Genomic DNA, 23595 nt, shown 5'->3' on the forward strand with positions numbered 1-23595 from the left:
GTCCTTAAAACGACCATATGCAAAGGTAGTGATAATGAGGATGTCCAGCGGATTTTCACATTTGCATATCTTCTAATCAATCCACTTCCCATCTGCTGCTTCGTGTAAAGGCCAAGATCACTGTGTCAAGATTTTTGATTCAATCTTTTGTTTACTCGATTTCTGTTTTTTAAGTAAGTCAGGCAGCTTACTTAGTGCGACTGCACCTTTCTTTGTCCTTAACGTACTTGTGGTTTTTTCTGATACGCTTCTCCATGACAGTTTCCCAATGTCATTAGTGTCAGTATGTAGAGGAAAAGCTGAGGACAATCTGGAGCTGGTCTAGCCCTCTTTGGCAGCTGGTGACCTTCCTGGTCTGTATGCTCCATGACTCTCCAGCCTAGTTTTTTTTTTTTTTTTCTCAGTTTGCAGACAGCCCGGCTCTCTTTATCACTCTCCAGGATCAGCAATTGCTCACCGACAGTCTCTCAGTAATGCATCCATGCTGGGTATCTCTTCAGAGCACAGCTATGTGCTTTGCAAATGCAACATACAAGGAGTGAATACAAGTGAGAGAAAGCTGGGGGAGGGGTGGGGTGGAGATGGTTGGAGGGAGTTCGTAGCATTTCAAGTACCAGCCTGAAGAGGAGTATTTTAAGCTTTACAGAAAGGCAAGATTTTAAAAAATTGCCTTCTTTTAATTGTTATCAGAGAAGCATATCAGGAAAATATAAAGAGCCCTCACTTTGTATTTTCCTGATATGCTGTTTCCTGTGGACTGTACAGTATTAGGTTTGCAGGCATCCTAGATTGCTGCACCACCATGATGCTAGCATTTTAGTAACGAAGATAGATGATCAAAAAATTCAGGTCCTTTCACTAAAATTAAAAGCTCAGAAGCAAAGCAGAATTAAAGATAATCTCCTAGACAGTTGTGCATAAGCTCTTATACTGGATATGATAATACAAACTATAACCTTGAGAAACAAGATCTATATTTTCATATAACAACACAACAGGATGCGTTGAATTTCCCTACTTTTCATTGACTCAAAAGAGGCTTACCAATTATGTAGAGTGAAATACTGAAAACGTTTAGAGCCCTTCCTGTGATGCATGGTTCATAAGCATAGTACCACAGGCTTAATTGGTTGAATTCCTCTCTTGGCAGACAAGGAACTGTACCCCCAAGCATAGATAAAAGGCTTCTAAACTCTCTTTTGTGGAGCGAAGAGATGAAAGGGCAAAGAAGACAGGAGCTTGTCAGAAAGAAGCCGGTTCCAGCAGCCTGTTAGTGTGCAGGTGTAGCAGACCAGAAGAGCGACAGGTTATCATCAGCTCCCTGCTTGAGGAATGAGACGCCTCGTCATCAAATCATGATGTCTTATTTCTCCCTCGACTCTCGCACCCAGTCATCTTCGCTTCTGACATGACAGACGGCAGTGTTGTTTACAAATATGAGATGCTCACTGTACAGAGGTGCCTGCTCAAATTTAACGGCCTCATTTTGTCACGGTTACTGTAGCTCCAAATCTGAAGGGGAAAAAAAGAAAGATTTCCCTATGAAAGCCTATGACCTTTTCCTTGTGTTGCTTAGTAGTTAGAAAATAAATGATAGATACTAAAATCTAAATAAACTTTTTCACATGATGTTTTCCACATTTGGGGATATTAAAATAGTTTGCATTGCTTGAAATGCTTAAATAAAAGGTTGCTTTACGTTTACATGATCCTAAAATACTATGGACTGTACAGCCAAGGCAAGCTAGGAGCAACATTTACAGAAAAGTATAAAATGTTCTCAGCTGACATAATCCATTACCTGCTTCAGCCTAACTAAGGAGAAATTCTGCTGTTTTTAGTCTTACCTCTTTTCTTCCTTTTTTTTCATCTCACTTAAAATTGGGTAACTTGAGGCCACCAACAGTGTTCCTCTGATATTGTAAAACTGAGGCTGAGGCTGAACATTATTGTCATTCCATTTAAAACGAGTACACTACGCTGCCAAAGTGTGTTCCAATTCTCATGATCAATTTCTGGGACTCCTTCATATGTTTTTATCTTGCTATATTAAGACATATTGAATATAAACCTTATCTGCACATTATTTTTCATGACATTATGTTATCTAAAGGATTTAAAGTGTTAATTGAGAACTTTTTTATTGTTTTTATTTTCAAATGTTACCATTTAGATCTGTTAGTTAACCGTCGTTCCACTTTCCTACCAAAGCAACTGCCTTTTGAGTGTTTCTGGAGATAAAGTGTGGCAAAACTAAGCTTTTGATTTGCACTACTTCATCCATGCCCTGTATAAGAATGGCTAATCAGATGAAATTGTGTTCCTCTATTTGAGAAGCGCTCGCACACGCGCACATGCACAAACAAGCAAACACGCTCAACTAGTGCTATACAAAATCAGCTTGTCAAGTTGGACGTTCGATTTTTTTCTCCCTAATCAAGTGTAAAGATGAAAGAATGTGGCTGAAAAGGGTTAATATCACGTCTAATAACTGTAATACTTTTTCAAGAATGTCTTAGTTCATTTGATAATCAAACTAGAATAAAAAAGATGCATTTTGGTTCAATTAGTGCCTCATTTCCATATCAAGCGGGGCTATTAATAACATGGAGCCAGTGTGCAATTTCTCTCAGTGCTCCATGGGAAATGAGCTATGAAGAATAGCAATAATTGTCAATGGACATCTTTGCAACAAAGCATCTGCTTCATGCAACATAATCAGCCCTGTCAAAATTCTGAAAGGCCTCAAACACTGAGACAGAAAACATGGAAAGCGCTTAATTAAGAAGAACGAAAATGGAAACAAGTGTAATTTAATCTTGTTTGGAGTTTCATTACACTCACACTCTTGCACTCCCCTCACAGTTAATTTTCTGCCAACTCTGGTGTTAGACCAGTGTTATAACGCTACAGATACTTGGCTCATCAAAATTTTTGTAAATGGGGTTTTGAATCTGCTAGAAAAAATCATTTTCTTTTATGAATAATTCTTAGCTGAAAAATAAATCCTACTATCGCTCAACTAAACAACTCGGGTATTAAATGTTACCAACCTAATAAAAACCAAAAACAGGTTTTCTGAGCTATTAGTAATGCTTTAATAATCATAATTAAGTAATTGTAAAGAGTTAATGAAACTTTAGTTAACTGTTACTTCATTGCTAACTAATATTGAGATGGTCAGATGTAAAGTTTTCTAATCATTGTGGATAATATCATTTGTGGTGCAGTGTTATACGTTTCTTTAATATAAAATAATAAGTGTATTGTATAATTTCAATTCATAGCTTACAGCCGATAAGAACTGTGCCACGCTGTATGCATACTTCATGTTGTATCTACACTATTATTTTTTCATGATTAATGATCCTATCTACACTTCCAGAGTGGCATATACCGCCAGTTTGTCAAATATGCTCGAGTCTCAGAATTTCATACAAACTGACCAAAAAAAGAAAGAAAGAAAGAAAGAAACCCTTACTGTCTCCAGATTTGAATTTAATCACCACCTGCCTACTGAACTTAAAGGTATTAAAAATATCAGATGCAACCTTACAATAACCATGCAGATAATGTTCATAAATCCTTGTTTTATTATAAACCACTTATTAGTATCAAATTAGTTTATTCTTCATTCTTTTACAGTAATCAAATGCTGCAACAGAGGTCTGTGAATCCTTGTCAGAAATTCTGCATTAATTACTTGTTAAATGTAGTCTGGTCTTCATCTTGTTGACAGTTATAGACAAATACAGTCTAACGCACACAAAGCAATGCTTGTACTTTCATACCTCTGTTGAGCACACTCAGTAATCATTTGCATTCCAGGCTGGAAATAGTAAGCGAACTTGTGTGCTAATGAATTCTTCGAATGTTACTGTACTTAGTTGGGTGTGATCTTCAAGAATGTTGGATGTCAAATTTTCACTATAGAGATCCTGTCCTACACTTTGAGGAATTTAAAGATTGTTACTTTTCTTCCTACGAGTGGTTGCCCTTTAAACGTTATATTAAAAGCACAACATATAGGGGTAACAAAGGGCTGCTTTGTTACCTCTGGCCCTGGAGGTCTTGTGATGATCGGGTGAACAAATAATGTCAAACTGTATCAAGATTATTTACATAAGGCTTTCAATGTAGCAGTGTCTTACATGAAACCCAAAGCACACAGGAGGCAAAATGGCTCACATGATCAGAAGTTAGTTAATTATTCTAGAGAATAAAGTTTTTTGCAATTCACAGCCAAGTGTTCAATAACGACATCAAAGCGCGGCATCTGTGTTATTAACTTAGTCAGGCTATGTTTGTGTATGATTGCTACTTATATGAAGATCATACCCGTTTTATGAGCAACCAATTTAAAAGTCCTGGCTTTGTATAACAGATGAATTTAGTGCTCAGCTTCAACAAAAATGCACAAGTTAGATAAGTTGAGCACAAAGTAAAATGGTTTTGTGTGTTTCAGTTTTTCAGATCTCAGTCAAATTTACAAATTTACACACAGACAGACGACATGCTGCAGGATTTAATGAATGTTATATATCAACTGAATGTATGGTGACCTTCAGTCACAGAGTGAGTTCTACATTTATTAGAAATATATTTAAAATTAATGCTTGCGGGGATGGATTACTAAAATCTACAGTCTATGCTGCGGAGACATCCTTGTGACATTGCATTGAGCATTCAGTGCAGTGTTACTGAGATTAAAAGAGCTATGTGTACCGTTGGTGGGAAAAAATGGATTACAGTGGCTCAAGATTATAATGAATGAAGATACTAAGAAATCTGTGCATGGATTAAACAGGCAGCCCATGTATGAAATCTGCTGCAGGCTACTACAAGACACAAGTGTCAACTTGGACTTCAACTGCCTTACTATTATTCATTTTACAAAAAAGATTAGAACATTTTTATGGTGGATGCCAGGACTCTATTAGTCATTGTGACATCATCAGTTTCTTTTTAATTTGCCACAAACAATAAGACTGAGCGGCAATTAAATGCCACAGTAGAAAAAATTCAGAATTAATTACATGGAGTCGTAGTACACAAACAATACGGAAATGAGCGTTTAGCAGCTAAAAGCATCACAGAGTTGGTCTCCTTCAACTGGCGTGCAGAATGTTACAGCTGGAAGATATTAATATACCACATGCATTTCAGTGTCGTAAATATGGGCAATAGATGTGATATCCCACCTACATAAAATTCCGATGCGCTTGGAAATTAAATATGGGACATCTTTGGCAAAAATTGTGTTCTTGGGGTACGAGAAGACAAATTTACCACTTTACATATTTTTCATGAAATAATCCATCAGTTCTCTGTCAGCCAGTAAGATTATTTTAAGAAGGTGACTTGAGGTTATACAGTAAACAAAGTTAAGGAGAGTGTAAAGAATTGCTGGATTATTTCACTGAGCTAGGATTAGATGATCATTCCATGTTCAATTTTTTTTAAATCTAGCCTTTAATCAACCTACAGTTTTGAAGCTCAGAACTTTTTTGGGTTGTTAATAATAATTCTAGTCCTCTCAAAAATAATTTTACATATACGCTACAACACCATTAAGAAGTTTGGAAGTATCAGTCCCTTAGACACCAACATCAAATGCTTTTCTAATATCAGAATTTTGGGCCAAAATTCATTGATTAACCACAATGGAAAAAAATTTCCAACAAGACAAAAGCATAAATTTCTCTAATGACAGCATATTTCAAGTTATGTGACAAAGTAAGTGCATTCGGGTATGTAAGTACAGGTATGATGTTCTCTGAAACCTTGTCTAGCTATATATATATTAATTTCATATCCACAAAAATGTGACATTTTGTATTTTTTCTTCTAATTTCACTCAAATCAAAAAAGGAAACTAAAACCTAATCAAGTTATGTGGCCGTGGACAAAGCTATCCAGGAGCAACAGGTGTAACCTGTCGTATTTAAACCTCTGGCATTTTGATGCTCGAGAAGCGGGTGGCAGTGGCGGTCCTAGCCTGTTTGGCGCCCCAGGCAAACACTCCCTCTGCCCCCCCCCCCCCCCCCCCCCCACACACACACACACACATAAAACATATTAAGGATTATACATTAACTTAAAACTGTTGTCGGAACCATACTGAATTTTGCCAGAGAAACACACACACACATATGAAGAGAGAGAGAGTATGCGTTGTATGCAAACGACTACCAAACAGCCATCATAATACGTCATACAATGAGAACAGGACAAATCAACAATTGACAATGACTAATTAATATTAAAATCTGTAACATAATGTTTGGAGTTTAGTCTGTTACTGTTACTATTTTTACCATTTCTTTTTGGAGCAACTGTAATCCACATTATTTCCTTAGGGATTAATAAAGTATTCTGATTGTTTCAGGATGACCTGCCATTATCCAATGACACATCTGCTTACCTGCATCTTTTGCTCGTTTCTCCTCCTCTTCTTTTATCTTTTTCTAAACTGAGCACCTGATGGCTTTGAACTTTTCTTGTCTATCTTCCATTGGTTTTAATTTTGCACTCCAGTATGAACACAAATCCCCCAACTCGAGGATCACCACAACATAACCTAATAGACCTACACCTTAGTTCACAGATTCACTTTGTCTAGGGTTTATTTCTGGGATTTCACACAGCCCAGGATTCAAATCATGAACACATAATAAGCTTGGATTTACATCATTATGAATGAAATGTGCTCTATTTGGAAGCAGCTGGCCCCCCTCCCCTTTCGACGGGTTGTGTGTGAGACTTTAAATCATCAAACTGTAAATTATAAATTTTAAATTGTTATTGATCCCTTTATCCCGAGTCCTAAAGTGTATATTTATTTTCTTACTCTTCTTATATATATTGTTTGTTTACTTGCACTGCTGTAACTGGAGCCTCGTCGTCTCGTCTCTCTATATACTGGACTGTATGTAGAGGAGATGACAATAAAGTTTACTTTGACTTCAGCAGCGAGCAGGCGCACCGAGGGCTCTCGCGCTCACTTTTCGCGTATAGAATTTCGAAAAAAAAACCCAAAACATCGGTGCAAATTATAAGTCTGTATCATAATGTCTGGTGTTTTTGTGTTTGTTGGTTTGTTTTTATTTTGTGAGTTGGTTATTAGATGCTGCTCCAGCCAGCCCTCTCCTTCCTGTGCCGCAAGCAGCAGGTGCACCTCGCAAAACGGAGGGCGCCCTTACTGCCAGCAAATGGGCGATAGAAAACCGATCGGTGCCTATGCCATTCCCAATATGCGCTGGCTGATGTCGGGGCAGCATGAGTACGAGCAATTTTTTTTGCCGATGCCCGTGATGCCGCCCCCCACCACGATGCCGCCCCGGGCAACCGCCCGTGTCGCCCGTATCTAAAACCGCTACTGGTGGGTGTTGTCAACCTCCCAAGATCTTAAGCCCTTTAAGGAATATGTAGTGAATAATTGAAAGTCTGGCAGATGATTTAAGATCTCCAGATTAATTGAATTGATCCTGTAAGCAAAATGATCTACAGGTCACATATTTGTTTCATTTTTACCTGACACTAGCCACTCCAGCTACCTGAGCTCAAGAGGAGAAAAGGAAAGGAAAAGAAGTCTCAAAGAAACTCAAAAGTTAGTGAAGTGAGTTTTTTTCCATATAAAAAAGTAAATAATTTCTAACTTGGGATAAATAAATTATTCTGCAGTCTTTTTTTGTATAATGACTATAAAACAAAATACAAAACATCCTCACAGAATATTTGTTTAGCAGAAGGTGGAAGAGTTGAAAACTACTACACAAGTAAGTTTCTCAAGGTCTAATGATCTGTTTGATCAACTACTAGATTTCACTTTCCATCCAATGATTATTTGAATTTTTATTACATAGATTAAAATCAAATTAGAAGAAACGCTGGATCCTCAGGCTTTTCTACAATCTCCATTGTTCAGTATTATGACTATTTCCAAGGCAGTCTGGAAAAAAAGTATGTGACTAATGTCAAAATCAATTTTTCTCTCGCCGCCATGTTCTGATAAGGTCACTGGGACTCATCTTGGCACTGTAGCCCTTTTTTCTCCTGCTCATAAGTTCTGTCTATATCAGTCTCCATCACTCAAAGCATTGAATACTTGTCAGTAATAATATCAGTGATAACTTGAATTTTTTTTTAATTAGAAAAGTACTTGAGATTGGCGGTAGAGGACTGCTATAGTCATTGTTCAAGGGTACATTATTGCAGAGGCCTATTCATACATGATCAATACAGCAGATATGACAGAGATTAAACAGAGATTCGTCTCAACGAGCCAAGAATGTGATCGATATTACTTATTTTCTTTATTTAAACAAGCATCAATACTGAAAACAACCTAATTTACAATTTACATGATATATCTTTTGCAGAATGTCTATAGAATAGGAATCATCCTGTTCTAACTTTGAGTCAGAGCGCACAACGGCTTTGGGGCTAGCATTAGCAGGCGGATGGCACCTTGGTTTCAACAAATGCCATACATAAACTACTTGGTGACACATAGAAAATATGAAAAGCAATCTGAAGAAATAAGCTTTTATTTATTTATTTATTTACTTGTAAATGAAAATTGTAATGCACCAAGTGTATGTACTGTGCACCATACACACTAACGAAAAGGCGGGGCTGTTAAAAGTCTAAGAGACTAATACAATGAAATGATTATTCTTGAGCCGTCCTATTCTTGAATTGTTAGATTATGTTGCCTGTGGTCACGTTCAGTAAAGCCTGTTTCCCTGCCCTTAAATTAAACTGATTTAAATGCTCGATAAGCATCGCCTCTTCAGCTGTGATCTTATCATCCATCCCTTCCACTTCAAAATGGGTCAGTGTATCATCGCTGTGATATTAAAGGCATTTGATGTGGGCTGCGAAATGTGACATTTCACTGCTGTGTTTACAGTATATTTGACTAAAACCCAACCGGCTCAGATATTTGGGTGTTTTTGTCATTATATGGTGCAAATATTCAAAAACTGTAACATATTTACTTGTGAATCGAGACTAGTGCAAGAAGGCCACTTATTGCTCATTCTGTACAATAGTGTCCATCCATCTGAAAGGGAATTAGTTATTACGGGCCTGCAGGGAGCCTTAACAGAGTTTTGTTTCAGAGAATGGCTTACCAGAAGCTGCTTTGTGTTTGCTAAACGAGCAACATCAGAAGTAGAAAGAAGAAACAATGAGAAGACGCAGTGGGAAGTTTCATCTGTAGTGTAAATACATTAGATTTCTTTATTTGAATGGGTTTTTTCTCCCAGTTTTTTCTCCAGCCTGTGATGTTATAGCCTAACACACACGTTGCTTGCAGGTGGTCTCGTGTTTCATGTGATTTAATACATTGATTCTCCTACTTCGGAATACAGTTCTTAAAGAAAAAGATCCCACATGGACCTAACTTATACCATGAATCTGAATACATCCCTGTGTGAAATCAGTAAAATGCTGAAATAAAAACTTCCACATCAGTGTGGTAGTTAGTACAGTATTATACAGAAATCTGTTTACTCTCACGACAGAAGTAAAAGCGATTACACATGTTATTTCTCCTTAAAACTAACCATATGAACAGCCAGCCTTTTTAATTTTAGCTTGTGATGCTCATTTTGCACATTTTTGATAACTGGCTGACAGTGTTGGGGAGTAAAATACATTTAAATACCGTTAATTTATTACATTTTATGTGGAGTGAATAAATAAAAGTATATTTACGGTGGCGCCTAGAGACGATGTACGTACAAACTTCAAAACACGTAAAAACTCCGAAGCACGTACAAACCCCGAAGCACGTACAAACCACAAAGCACGTAAATACTCCAAAACACGTACAAAAGACAACAGAAGTTCTCCAGGATGCTAGGGCGCAGTGTTGAGCTTTTGTTACCTAGTGGCTACACAAGCCAGCAAGTACCAACGACCGGATTTGGTGTGTGGTAGTAACAGGTAAATGAACAATTTTTTTGAATTATTTGAATATATATGAGTGCTTGTGTATAAATACACAAACAATACACACATGCTTTCAATTCTGTAATTTAAGTGATCTAGGTAGCTCTGTTTTGGAAGTTCAGTTAACGCTAGAAATGTGTTTTGGAGTTTGTACGTGCTTTTTGGAGTTTGTACGTGTTTTGTCTCTAGGGGCCACCCCATATATTTATATATATATAAACATATATAAATAAAACCACTTTTTTTTACATTAGTAATTCCTTTTGTGCATAATTTTATATTGTTGTTAATAATAAATTAATTAAAGCAACAAAACAACCTAAAGAGCCAATTCGGAGCCGAAAGAGCCGGCTCTTTTTAGTGATCCGAGCCGATTCCCTAAAAAGAGCTGGAAATCCCATCACTACTTTCAACGCCCCTCTCTGTCTTTCGCTAGCAAAGCTGACCCAGACAACAAAGTAAAGCTAGTTTTCAGCTACGAGCCCAACACGAACCCCACATATTAGCCAGAGGTCCCTTTACTACAGTTCGGAGCCGCAGACCTTCAGTAACAGTAATCACACAGCAATAGTACATTTATGTAGTTGTAAAAAGCATGATAATTTATTAAGTAATCCAAAGTATTCAGAATACGTTACTCTCATTGAGTAACCGAACGGAATACGTTACAAAATACATTTTGGCGCATGTAATCTGTAATGGAATACATTTTAAAAGTAACCTTCCCAACACTGCTGGCTGAGCATTATGCTGCTGAACTTTAGCTGACAGTCATTAGAATAGTAGCTTGGGGGTATAAGAGAAACCATATTACTTGCAGGGCCATACTTCTTGTATTGCTCTTGGTCAGGACCATTACCACCTGGGAAGGACCACTACAGTGCTGATTGAATAGTGATAGCAATCTCATTAAGAGCTGGCATTATCAATGCAAGTTAAATGCCAGCTAAGTTTCTTCTTAGCTTCTCCAGACTGGATCGAAACTAGGAAGAAACTTTGCAACACAGAGTCACAGAGGTGCTTTTAAAGGGAAAGAGGGGGGGGGGGGGGGGGGGGGGTGTTTAAGTTTAAATTACTCTGTTATTTGTACTGCAATGTACTTAATTTTGTTGTAAGGCAATGTGTATATTCTCACCAGCAAAAATGAAATAACCCTAAAAAGATGTGAGACCCTGTAGGTAAATATATGAGTGCACAATCCTTTTCCAAAGTTACCAAGTCAAGTCAATTGATTCATATGTAAACAAAAAATTAAACAACACTTGCTGGCTAATAGGGTTTTACAGGCGCACACACTTGTAATCCAGGTCTCAAGAACCCAATTACAAACATGGAACTTACAAGAGTTACTTGATCTAAAAAAAAGTATTATAAGTCCATGTGGATACTGATGAGGTACTGTACTATCCAGTGTCTCAAAATGGCAAAGATTCACACTTATGTGTGTGTATTTGTGTATGTGTGTAATCCTATTGCCTGAATAGCCTAATCAATAGGTCTATCTACTCTCCAGAGTAACCACTGCTATTTTCAGTTTTTAAGATCAGAGTTTAGCTGAAAGGGGAACATTATTATTATTATTAGCAGTAGTAGTAGTGTTATTATTAGTATTATTATAGTTGAGATGGAGGAAGACATGATCAGTCTGTGGACATTATCCAAATTTTGCGCCTGCGCAGTAGCTATATTTTCTAGCCATTCAAGCTACCCCAGCCAGCTAGACAAATGTAAGCTAGCAGAGATATAAATTAGACAAAGAAACCTTGTAAAGAGACTGAATGAAAAAGAGTTCAAAGTGACGGACCGTGAAAGGAGCAGGTGTAATACAAAGCTTTATGCGTTATTCGATATATGTGGGAGTATGAAATTGAGAGGTACGCAGTCACCACGTCTTTTTAAACTTTTTTGCCAGCAGCCAGTGTAGAGATTAGCTAGCTAGCCGCTAGTTAGCCGATGTTGTTTTCCCACCAGCAGGCTGAACCAAAGCGCTTCGTTAGTTAGCATCCTGTCTCAGCGAAGGCCCCTTTGTTTCACGCCGGCTAATGCGGGGTCTAAACAACACGGCACGGAATCAACTTGAGGTATCTTTAGTTAGTTTGTGTCGCAGATGAGAAGTAATACAACTGATCTAAGTGTGCTGGGAAACATGCGAACAGATTTATTGCTAACATGTTGTGTGCTAGCTGATGACTATTCGCCGTATTTGCGGTCTGCTAAAGTGAAGTTAAGCTTGCTAATGAAAAGGTTAGCTACATACGTATTGAACATAAAATCGATAAATATCTAAAATATGATGCTTCCCCTTTCATTACTGTTCTTATTTGAGCAAGTTTGTTGTTAAATGACGACATATGGTGAAGCGGCGTAAATGATGGTCTGGAAATTTGTATTGATACTTTAGCTAACATTGAGCTGTTGCTTTATTTGCTATTTATTTTTTAATGTTTTTCATACTAACTTACTGTTAGTCACACTTGTTTACATCTGGAAAACCGTATTGGGTAATGTAAGTTGTGAGGCTCAATACAACTCCTGCGGTGTAACTTTTAGCTAATGCAATCCAGCTAGTTGAATGTTAGTCCGCATAGCATCATCTGTGTTGTGTTACAGGCGAGGTAGCACAACTCCAGCTAATGTGTTGGCCAAACAAAGTTGCAGGTGAATCTTAAGTTTAACACACTGACCTATCAGCCGAGCAGCCACCTAAAGGATGTGGCGGGCGATAAATTGTCCTAAATTATCGTTAACGTTTAGCAAAATACTACAAACCTAAATTACTCATCCGGACAACCAGTATGTTATCGTGAGTGCTGCACTCAGTTTTTAATAACGTGGCATTCACGACTGATTTTTATTTATTTATTTAAGCAATCACTTTCCTGTGGTTCAATTTGTTGACTTTTTTGGGGAGATAAATGTGACGTGTTTGTTATGAGCAATTTCTTCATTTCTAGATGCTTCTGTAGCATGGGGGCTCTTCAGTTACCACTAGATAGGTTGAACAGCTCTATATTCAAGGCCTAATATTTGTTTCCTTTTTTTTCCCCAGTATGTAACATGAAGATAAGGTCATGAAGGATCCAGTGATAACCTAAAAACATCCATCTGTGTACATTTCAACCATTCAAGAGGTGATTATAAGGAGTTGGTTCTTGCTCTTTGGGGCACTAGGCTCAGATGTGTGCAGACTTGATTGTGTAGATTCAGTTTGACTACTCAAAGCACTGATACAAGGCTTTACACTGGAAACCGCACATACACATTAGCATGAGTGAGCGCTATAGCTTGCAAATTATATCACAATATTTCTAGGAAATTTGCCATAGCGATAATTCTGACATTACAGAGAAGGTAAAAAATACTGAAAGATGTTTAAATGATGCTTGCAGGCAGCAGCATTTATAAGTGCAAGTAAATGATGAGCATTTTCCATTCTGCTTTTCCAGTGAGCTACTGTCACTGATGAAATACTTCCTAATTTAAAACAATGCAGCGTTTGTAGTGCAATAGTAGTGACAGTATGATTTAGCTGTAAGCAAACAAGTTGCTCGTTAGTGTTTTTCCTGAAAATTTTAACAATAACTACAGTGACATAAACTCATAGCTGTACAATACTGTACAGAATAAAGGAGAAAATCTACCTAGGATGTTGCATCTTGGGTCCATTTTTTATTTATTTCTTTATTACATGGTTCCACCATGTAAGCGCGTCAGTAATTTCCATCCACCGTTTGCCCTTGCTGTCATATGGAGCGCAATCAGAAAGTCTTCCTGTGATGCTTGGTGGAGTCATTTGTTTTCTTTTGAGTCGGAAATAGTCAGCGGCTGCTGTCTCGTCCTTCTTAGCCTGGTTGTACTTGCAGTGTGTTTTTTGTCTCAGAAGGTAAAATATGTTTGCTATTTCCACCTGTAGCAGGAACAGTTTTCTTGGAAATTTTTAAAAGTTCTGTTCTTATTTGGAAATTGTGGAAGTAGCTCGCTTTTTAGGTACCAAAGTAACAGAGTAGGGAGTGTAAATGTATAGCATTGATATAGCAATCATATCACGATATATTTTTATGGAGACATAGAAAGAAGTCTCATCGGAGTCTACAATAATCCACAACAGTTTCAGTCATACTGTGTCTACAGCAAATTCACTCACCGCTGGTTTTTATTTAACAAAATGTTTTCTTTAGGTGATAAAACTACATAATGTATGATCGTGTGCTATGGTTAAGCAAAGTCATAACACACACAGAGGAGTACAAGAACATTTTTAGGTAAAACATTTATGCAAAGAGTAAGTTTACATTATTAGTATAATGTATTATAAAACATGGAAATGGTGACATCAGCTTGCCCTTTGACACTGGATATTGTCTCAGAATTGGAACACTTTTGGGCTCAAATTAAATATTGGAAATTAAAGAAATTTTACTTAATTTTTTTATGTAGCACGTGGTAGGAGGGAGGTACAAAAGATGATTAATGCTAGGGGACGTTTGCCAATTGTCTAAAAACATGACCAGTTTCATCATTTTTAATAGAAATTTACTCCAGGAAAGTGTGATAAGGATCACAGGGCTTTAGAGACTTTTGAACTTACTGCAAGAAAATATGAACTTAAATGATCTTACGTTAGGAGAAAAATAAAACGGTGTGATCCAGCTCTGATAAATATGAGCAGTTATATGTAGGTTTTGGTATATTGCTGTCATAAAACATGCACTGAATAAGTGAAATAAAAATGGCATTTGTATCTTGCCATTGTTATAAAAATAGTATGGAGCACTTGATTTTTTATTTTTATTTTTGATTTTTTCAGAAATTTGTGGAGAGGCATGTGTTGTAGGTTTCCAAACATTAGACATACAGTTCGGATGAACTATAAATCCTGCTTCAATTCCTGCTGTTCTGAACAGCCAACATCGTTTTGACCCTTTTTTTTGCCAGCCACAACTGCTGAAAGATAACCTTTTGATTTATTTAGTTATGTAATATTGGATGTTTTCATTGAAGCTTTTGTGGTTTTTTTCTTGCTGTAATCATATTTGTAATTAATCACGCTGACTATAGCTTTACTCAAACTTTGGAGATGTGCTTTTAGGGTGACTGGCTGTCAAGTTATGGTACTTTTTACATAAAGGAAAAGTACAGAGAATACAGTTAACTGTACATGAGGATAGTTTCATTTTCATTTTGTTTACTCATGTTTCAAATGTGTTTCCAGGCTGATTCATGAAAGCTCAACTTTATGCTGTTTAATTCTTGAGAAATACTCGTTGTTTATTGTTTTCTTGTAATGTTAGTGCTTTAAGGACGCAAGTGAGTGGTACCACAGAGCCAGCGATGTCACGGGTTCCCACTCCTCCTCCTCCTGGGGAGATGTCAAGTGGACCTGTGGCAGAGAGCTGGTGTTACACACAGGTATGGTCACAACTGTACTCTTTTTATTCTTTTCTGCACCTATTAATGATAGAACTGTTTTTATTTTTTATATAAATGTATTTAAAGTGGCAATCTCATACACATGTAATTACTGGTACTAAGGAAAAATAAAGGTAAATACACTACAGGTCACCAAATTCTGGGGGCAATAAAGAAAAATATTGACTTTTTTCCCCCCCTTCCTAAATGCTGCACATAGCTGAGTCGATGAATAGCAGGGCTGAGAGGTTGATTTGTAGCCTGACACCTGCAGCTCCTCATCTAACTGGCTACACCCACTTTTTGTATTTGATAATAAAAGTCAGTTCATCTCTTGCACACAGTGTGAAGCTGTAGCAGTAAGAACGGCTTATTTTACATTTGGGGTAACTTAATACAGCGTTTTACTCCCAAGTATGTCGTCAGAGGCACAGTATTTCTAATATTATAAACATATGCATATAAATATTTTGGTACTTTAATAAGAAAATTGCAGAGTAAATCATTATCAGGTTATCTCATTATAAATAGGCAGTGACCCTAGAGGCATTAGAAAAATGAAAGCTTCTTGTTTGCCACTTTTTTTTAATGTTAGTTTTAAAATCATATTTTGCTGTTTTTCATTCTCAAATTGTATTCTCCTTAGAATATTATTACTGAGGTCGGGGGTGGCACAGCTGTTAAATATCAACAGTAATCCAGCATGCAAAAGATTACACCATACAACAGCAGCTAAATTGAATTCGGCATTCATTAATGTTACAATTTTACATCTTTTGTGATTTTTTTTTTTTTTTTTTTTTTTTTTTTTTTGTCTCCCTATTGTGACATTTTCCAAGTGATCAGAATTTACTGTGGGAGTATGTTAAGTTTCACATTAGGGGTCTGATGGGTCTGTATGTGTCTTATTCTTGTTCAAGGTCAAAGTTGTGAAGTTTTCCTACATGTGGACCATAAACAACTTTAGTTTTTGCAGAGAGGAAATGGGAGAAGTGTTGAAGAGCTCAACTTTCTCTTCTGGCCCTAATGACAAAATGAAATGGTTAGTACTCAAGATAAACCTTTTACTGCTGATGTTTGTTGTTTTTTCTTCTTCCCTTTAGTTTCTGTGGCCATGAAAATCACTGATGTGTTGAATAGCTTTTAGAGTTTTGGAACTGTAAACATGGTTTAGCTTTTTACTATTTATATCAAATTTTGTGCCTGATTGAGTTCCTAGAATTTCTAGAACAAACCAGCATGTCAATAAAAAGTATATTTGTTTTCAGTATGTGAACTCTGCACATAGGTGATAATTACACACAGCTGCTCAGAAACATGAAAATTGCACCTAAGGGCTCGTCGCAGTACTGTTTTAAGTTCCTATGATAACTGACGTGCAGTGTTATCTGTTCACTTGGCAGGTGTCTGCGAGTCAATCCAAAGGGACTTGATGATGAAAGCAAAGATTATTTGTCATTGTATTTACTTCTTGTTAGCTGTCCAAAAAGTGAAGTCAGAGCAAAGTTCAAGTTTTCTTTGTTGAATGCTAAACGAGAGGAGACAAAAGCAATGGGTGAGTGCAGGATTTTGAGTGTTTTTTGGGTTCCTTTTCATTCCCTACTTGTAAAAGCTATAACAAGACTGCAATTTTGTTTTTTTTCCTCTTGGTTGCAGAAAGCCAAAGAGCATATAGATTTGTCCAAGGCAAAGACTGGGGCTTCAAAAAATTTATACGGAGAGATTTCCTCCTTGATGAAGCCAATGGACTTTTACCAGATGACAAGCTCACCCTGTTCTGTGAGGTAATCTTTCCTTTTATTCTTCAAATTAAAGTGATACCATTTTGTCTTTTTTGTTCATTATCTTTAGCAACATTACAACTGACATGAACCACAATTTCTCTACTCGATTGCAGTCAAAGTTCTATCGATTGTAGAAATCGTAAGCGATTAAATTCATATTGTGTTCTTTCCGCTAACATTTGGCTAGTGGAAAGAACCTGGTTGTCTTTTCTCTTTTTTTTGGTACCAGTTGTTGTGTTATATTTGGCTTTTATAAAGTATTCATTTGTTATGTTAAATTTTAAATGAAGTCTTCAACATTAGACCACTCTTATATGAACTTAATTACACCCATGTTGGGACTTTTTAATGGATTGGAGCTCTTGACATGACCACATTAGACCTGAGTGCATGCTGTGGTGCAACTCATTGTTAGGATTTGCTTCAAATGACATTGAACTGTTGGCAAAAGATATGCTTCCCCCATCACACATCATTTGTGTTGGAGCTTGTTTTCTGAAATAATTGAATTTGGTGTGTCAACAAGAATGAACATCTACTGAAATCTTCTTTCAAGGGACAAGTTAAGTGAGGTGGCAGTGAATTTTCTTGTACGTGCAATTGAGTTAGTATTGCTAGGATTACAATTTGCCAGCCAGCGTTTCCAGAAGGATTAAACAGTTTCAGAGAAATTGCCACTTTGATAAATAAATTGCATTCAAATTAAAGACAAACTGTCTCTTCCCATCAATTAGGGATGTCAGCAAAGTTAATTAATTTTGGATTTAAGTGGTTGTATGTTTTCAAGCATTTTGTCATCCTAATTGTAGGTTCCCTAGTCTGGAAAATACACACTAAAAAGAGAGAAATCAAACACATATTGGCTGCTAAATGTTTGCTACATATTTGCTGCTGGATTTGTTAGCATGTTTTGGCTTGATACAACAGCTTTAGTTTGTTTTTTGTTTTTCTTTCTGCTATACAGGTTAGTGTTGTCCAGGATTCTGTTAACATTTCAGGCCAGTCTAACATGAACATGCTGAAGGTACCAGAGTGTCAGCTGTCTGATGACCTCGGGAACCTGTGGGAGTGTTCACGCTTCACAGACTGCAGCCTCTATGTGGGAGGGCAGGAGTTCAAAGCCCACAAATCCATCCTTGCAGGTAAGACCTCCCTGGCCTCCACAACTTAAGTTTGTAACAACTCAGAGAAAAGCCCTCAAAATGGGCCAAGACAGACACATCTGTGCCGCCTCTGAACAGCTTCTGTGGAGAGCTATAAGTACCTCGAAAGGCTACGAGCAGTCTGTGTTCATGGCTTGATTTGTAGCGGCCTACTTCTGCAGTGGGTGCTAATCCACACCACTACCCCTGCTTGGCCCTGCTTGACCCAGATGACTGTAAGATTCAGGAGATTGAGAGGCTGGCTCTGCTCTCTAGTTCATCTTCATTAGACATGGTGGAAGCCTCAGTGCTCAAAGAGGAAGTGCTAACAAAGTGGCAGCAATATAAATTTTGCAGCATTTTATTTTAATAGTATATATATTTTGTGGACTTTTTACATCAGTCTTTTAAGATCTTAGTGATTTATGTGCTGTTTCCTTATGTGACATTGATGCTTATATGCCTGGATGAATTAAGACATTTTTATTTGCTTTGCTAATGTGCTCAATATTGTTGACGAGTCATTGGTAAATGTCAAAAGTGTGTATTTTTTAATATATATTTTTATGCTTTTTTTTTTTTTTGCAGCGAGGTCACCAGTTTTTAATGCTATGTTTGAACATGAAATGGAGGAGAGTAAAAAGGTAGGAGTAAAACTTTAATTGTCACATCCTCAGCAAATCCTTTCAGTACTGTTATTGCTTTTGTATATATACATACGAGGTTCCGTGCACTAAAGAAAGCCGTCTAAATTTGCAGAACCGTGTTGACATCAGTGATGTGGATCCTGATGTCTTTAAGGAAATGATGGGCTTCATCTATACAGGCAAAGCACCAAATTTGGAGAAAATGGCAGACAATTTGCTGGCAGCTGCAGATAAAGTAAGTGCCCAGTGAGATTATGCTTTTATTTGACCAGACATCTACTGCTAGTTTCTCTTGTAAAAGTAGAAAATTAACCTTATAGTCTTATGGTCTTGCTTGGTATTGTATTCAGTTACTAACTCACTAGTAACTTAAAGAGTGAAACAGTAAAGCTGAAATGGTAATTGTATGCAGTATTGTCATGGACAGTAGTGTACCTTGTGAGCGTTTGAAGCCTCCAGCTGTTCAGTGAATGGAACATGCAACACTATATGTAAGTCAACGAGGCTTAAGGGCTAATGCGGTCTGTTCTGTAATTATGTAGCTGTTAGCCATCGTAGTCGGTATTTTTTACCTTTATTATCGTCATTACAACTTCTTCTTCTTTTTTTGCTTTTTTTTTTGTTGAATGTGCTCATCCATGGTGTGTGCTTCCAAACACATACTTATAGGCAGCTCTTCAAACTTTAAAGAGCTGATTTAACTAAGGTTACTGATATGGTGATGTGATTTTTCTTCTGTGTTGAGACTGATTTGTCTAATATTTTCATCTAGGGCTGTTATTGTGTAGCTAGAAAAAGGATAAACTGTTAGAAGAATCAAAACTGTACTGAGCGAGCTTTCTGTCAGTCCCGTAAACACGGTGCTTCAGGAACGCTTCAAGGGAATTTCTTCAAATTCTGCACAAACCATTCTAACTCAGGATGCATTTATTAGGTCTTACTTGTCAAACCTAAAGCTCTCTGTGACCTCACAAAACATTTTGTTATAAACGGTGTGTAAAAGATTGATGTCGACAACATTTAAATTTACGTTGTCAACGTGCTTGTCACTGCTGTGTTGGTTTGCATTCAGAAACCGTACGGATACAACATAGGCACAAATCAGCTAATTAGTGCTAAGCAGCAGGTTAATTAAGTCTTAAAATTTCACTCAACAAAACAGAAACGCAGGCTTTTCAGATCAGCTTTACCGCACAAACAGCTATATGATTATTTTTTCCAGTTCATTCAATTCGGTTAAAATACTCAAGCATACTGGAGAGGTCCACTGTGGTGGCTGGAACTGGCAAAGTTACACCACACAGACAGCAGTCAGCTAAGGCTCCATGTGTCGGCATTTGAGGGTTTTTTTTTTTTTTTGGGGGGGGGGGGTTTACAGTTTACAATTTTTTTAAGAAACATCCGTTCTCAACATGTTTAATGGTTGCTTTATTGTAATCACCTCTAATGGCAAAGCATCTCCAAGTATGAGGACATAGGAAGAGTTTTTGCACACTTGTACTGTAAACACACAACACAAATGTCTTCATTCTCTTACATAACTCATAAGTTTAAACTGGATGTAAACTGCAACTCGACTGGTCGACAGAGGCATAGAACTGCAAGGTAGTGCTTTTAGTTTTCTTTAAAATGCTTATTAGAGAGCCTTCTGCTTCAGCATTTTGGATCCTCTTCAATTTTTCTCCATTTTTATTAGGATTGCTGAGTCATCCATTCCAGTAAATGATTGCATCCGTAGCCTTAATGTGCATTTGCACTAACTGTGATAAAACCGTAAGTCACCGGCATTTATTTAACATGTAGACTATAATCGCTGCTCTCTGTGTTCCCCCCCCTCGTTCTATCACCTCCACCCCAGTATGCTCTTGAGCGTTTAAAGGTTATGTGTGAAGAGGCCTTGTGCAACAGCCTTTCAGTGGAGAATGTGGCCGACACCCTCATCCTGGCTGACTTGCACAGTGCCGAGCAGCTCAAAGCACAAGCCATAGATTTTATCAACAGGCAAGTATCGCAAAAGAGAAAAAAAAACTCCAGTGATAAATTCCTGCTGCCATTTCTGTTTACCAGCCCTGAATGCTTACCTTTTTATCTCCTTGCCATAGGTGCAGTGTCCTGAGACAGCTGGGCTGTAAAGATGGAAAGAACTGGAATAGCAAGTATGTAATTAGCTGATATATGTGACACAAGATTAATACCACACTCTTATCTCTTTCCCCAACCAGATGCATTAGAATTCATTGTTTTAGCCCAGGTAGACAGAGTGCTATTTGCCTTTTCAGTTTGAAGCTCCATATCTTTGTATCCAAGTTATTAATAGACTCATTCCTGGATAAACCCTGGAAATGGAATATTTGTAGAATTTTAAAAAGAAGGAAGGTGGTTGCTGGGAAGATTTTTTTTTTCTTACTTCTCTTCCAGATGATGTAGTGCAGTGTTACAGGACACCTTGAAATATTAAGCTTATTTCTCTCTGTTGTATTCACAGCGCGACGCATTCCACCGCTCTATTAATTTTAGTTTATGCATGTGTGCGGAAAGCACTAATGGCCCTTTTTCAAGTTTAGCATACAACTCACAAATCAAATCCCACTTATTTGCTTTGTCATTACAATCTCATTTATGTTTATTGGTTTTTAATGTGCAGATTATCATGTCTGAGTGTCTGACTTCATTTTGCATGTGCTTACAGTCATGCTACAGATATAATGGAGACTGCAGGCTGGAAGTCAATGATCCAGTCCCATCCTCACTTGGTAGCCGAAGCCTTTCGTGCCCTGGCTTCAGCACAGTGTCCACCCTTCGGTCTTCCCAGGAAGCGCCTAAAACAGTCTTGACTGCCCGACTGTGTCCCAGGACTTTACTGGAGGTGTGAAGCATGGGTTTACAAAAAAGAAGGACTAGCAAGGATACCACTCTTTATTTCCACCAAAACTGAACACACTTGAATAAAGAAGAGTGGGGCTTTCTGGCCAGGGATGTGGGGGAGGCTGGCACGTGGAAGACTGACATCAATTGACTGGGGGGAGGGGAAAAAAATTGGTTCACTCGGTGTTGCTTGCTTGCTTTGCTGCCCGAACTGAATTCTGTTCAGACTGGGTAGCAGGTCAAGCTCTCTGCTACAGTTTTATTTTTCCTGTAATTTTCAAAATGGCCTTAATATATCTGCCATTGCTCTGGAGCTGCTCTGGAGTACTTTGTCTATTTTACTCTGTGCCTGCCTTGTCACAAAGACCAGGCCTCCTCCAGGTTGCACTAGTTCCCATGAATAGTCATTTTGATATGGAGTTCTATAGGAACGTAACAAAGGTTTAACTAAATGGGAAATATTATATATTTGTAATGTTTAGCCCGTTTTGTGACTAGACATTAAAAAGCATGAACACTTTCAGTGCAAGGTCAGTTCTTTACACTTTTTAAAAGATGTGTATGCCCCATATTGATGGCACCATTTCTATGTAAATGACAGTTGAACCATCTTCAAAAGACCAATGTACAAGAAAGTGTGTCCTATTGCATATTTGTGGAGGGAAATAGTGATCTGCCATTATGAAGACCGAGTGTCGATCCTTGTGAAACATGTAAGACAAAAGTGTCTGTACTTTGGCCCTAATATATTAAAACATTGGAAGTATATGGACATATTTACTCAGTCTCCCATTTGAATGACTTATTCCAGATCATACGTCTGTGAACTGTTATAGATTCAATTTTGAGAATTTGTTTCTTTAGTATTGCCAACATGCAAATATTATATATTCTCAATATATTGTGGTTAACTAAAAGTGGAGAGACTAATGCATGGTCATGTTATTGTCAAAAGAAAGTGTCCAAGTACCAATTTTGTTTTAACCATTTTTTTTCTGCAATTATCTGACATATTTGTGCAGAATAAAATTAATTGAGTATGTGCAAAATCTTCCTCTAACATGCTTGGATATCTGTAGGATGCTGAGCATCGCTTGTACTGGCAATGAGGGGTGAATGAGGGGTTGTCATTTTTTTTTATTCGGTCCGTCTTGTATGTTGTGGCGTGACAGACACTTCAGAGGTTTTTGTAAATTACGAGTAGCATCATTTTTACATGATATTACTCATCATTCAGCGTCATGTTGAGATGTTGAAACGTTGGAAGCAAAAAAACGAAAAACACAAAGATGAAGTTGTTGTCTGCAAGAATGCCTGCATTAACCCATTAAAACATTTTCCAGCAGTCTGAAGTGGCCTAGGTTTTTTTTTGTTTTTTTTTTTGATATATGTTTTTAACTGGAGAATGTTGAGCTCAATGTGAAGAGATTTCAGTCTAAGGAAGGATGGTTATTATTCACACCGTTTCTTTTAATGGTTGTACTAATGGGTGCAGGTATCAGGCTGGGGTGATTTTCTTTTTTCTTTTTTTTTCTTTTTTTTTTTTTTTTGAGGGGTTCTCGTTTGAAAATAATAATAATTAGACAACAACACCACTGTGATAATCAAAAGAAAATGTGCTTTAACTGCATTAGCATAGTGCCATGTTAAATGTTGAACCTTTGTTCAGCACATAAAAGATGTGCTTTCCCCCCCCCCCCCTTATTTTATATGTGAATGCTTGGCACAAGCCCTAATTAAAGTGAATGTGAGGCCGCTCTTTTCTGCTGGAAGAGAAGTCTTCATCAG

General features: G+C 37.5%; 1 protein-coding gene across 2 annotated transcripts; it reads left to right on the top strand.

The window, feature by feature from the left end:
- The first annotated feature begins 11663 nt into the window (after positions 1-11663).
- spopla (speckle type BTB/POZ protein like a) lies at positions 11664-22583 on the top strand. 2 transcript variants are annotated; one of them, XM_006799113.3, is made up of 12 exons: positions 11664-12041; positions 13010-13091; positions 15252-15369; positions 16290-16411; positions 16773-16924; positions 17026-17153; positions 18118-18295; positions 18884-18939; positions 19055-19177; positions 20801-20943; positions 21045-21098; positions 21632-22583. In XM_006799113.3, the coding sequence occupies exons 3-12, from the start codon at positions 15292-15294 to the stop codon at positions 21774-21776; spliced, it is 1179 nt and encodes a 392-aa protein (XP_006799176.1). In that variant the 5' UTR covers positions 11664-12041; positions 13010-13091; positions 15252-15291; the 3' UTR covers positions 21777-22583. The 2 variants fall into 2 exon arrangements, with proteins under 2 accessions (XP_006799176.1, XP_006799177.1); XM_006799114.3 differs by having other exon boundaries at positions 11664-11834.
- The last annotated feature ends 1012 nt before the right edge of the window (positions 22584-23595 follow it).

This window comes from Neolamprologus brichardi, chromosome 16 (assembly GCF_056152115.1).
Source record: "Neolamprologus brichardi isolate AB-2024 chromosome 16, ASM5615211v1, whole genome shotgun sequence".
In the NCBI taxonomy this organism is placed as follows: domain Eukaryota; kingdom Metazoa; phylum Chordata; class Actinopteri; order Cichliformes; family Cichlidae; genus Neolamprologus; species Neolamprologus brichardi.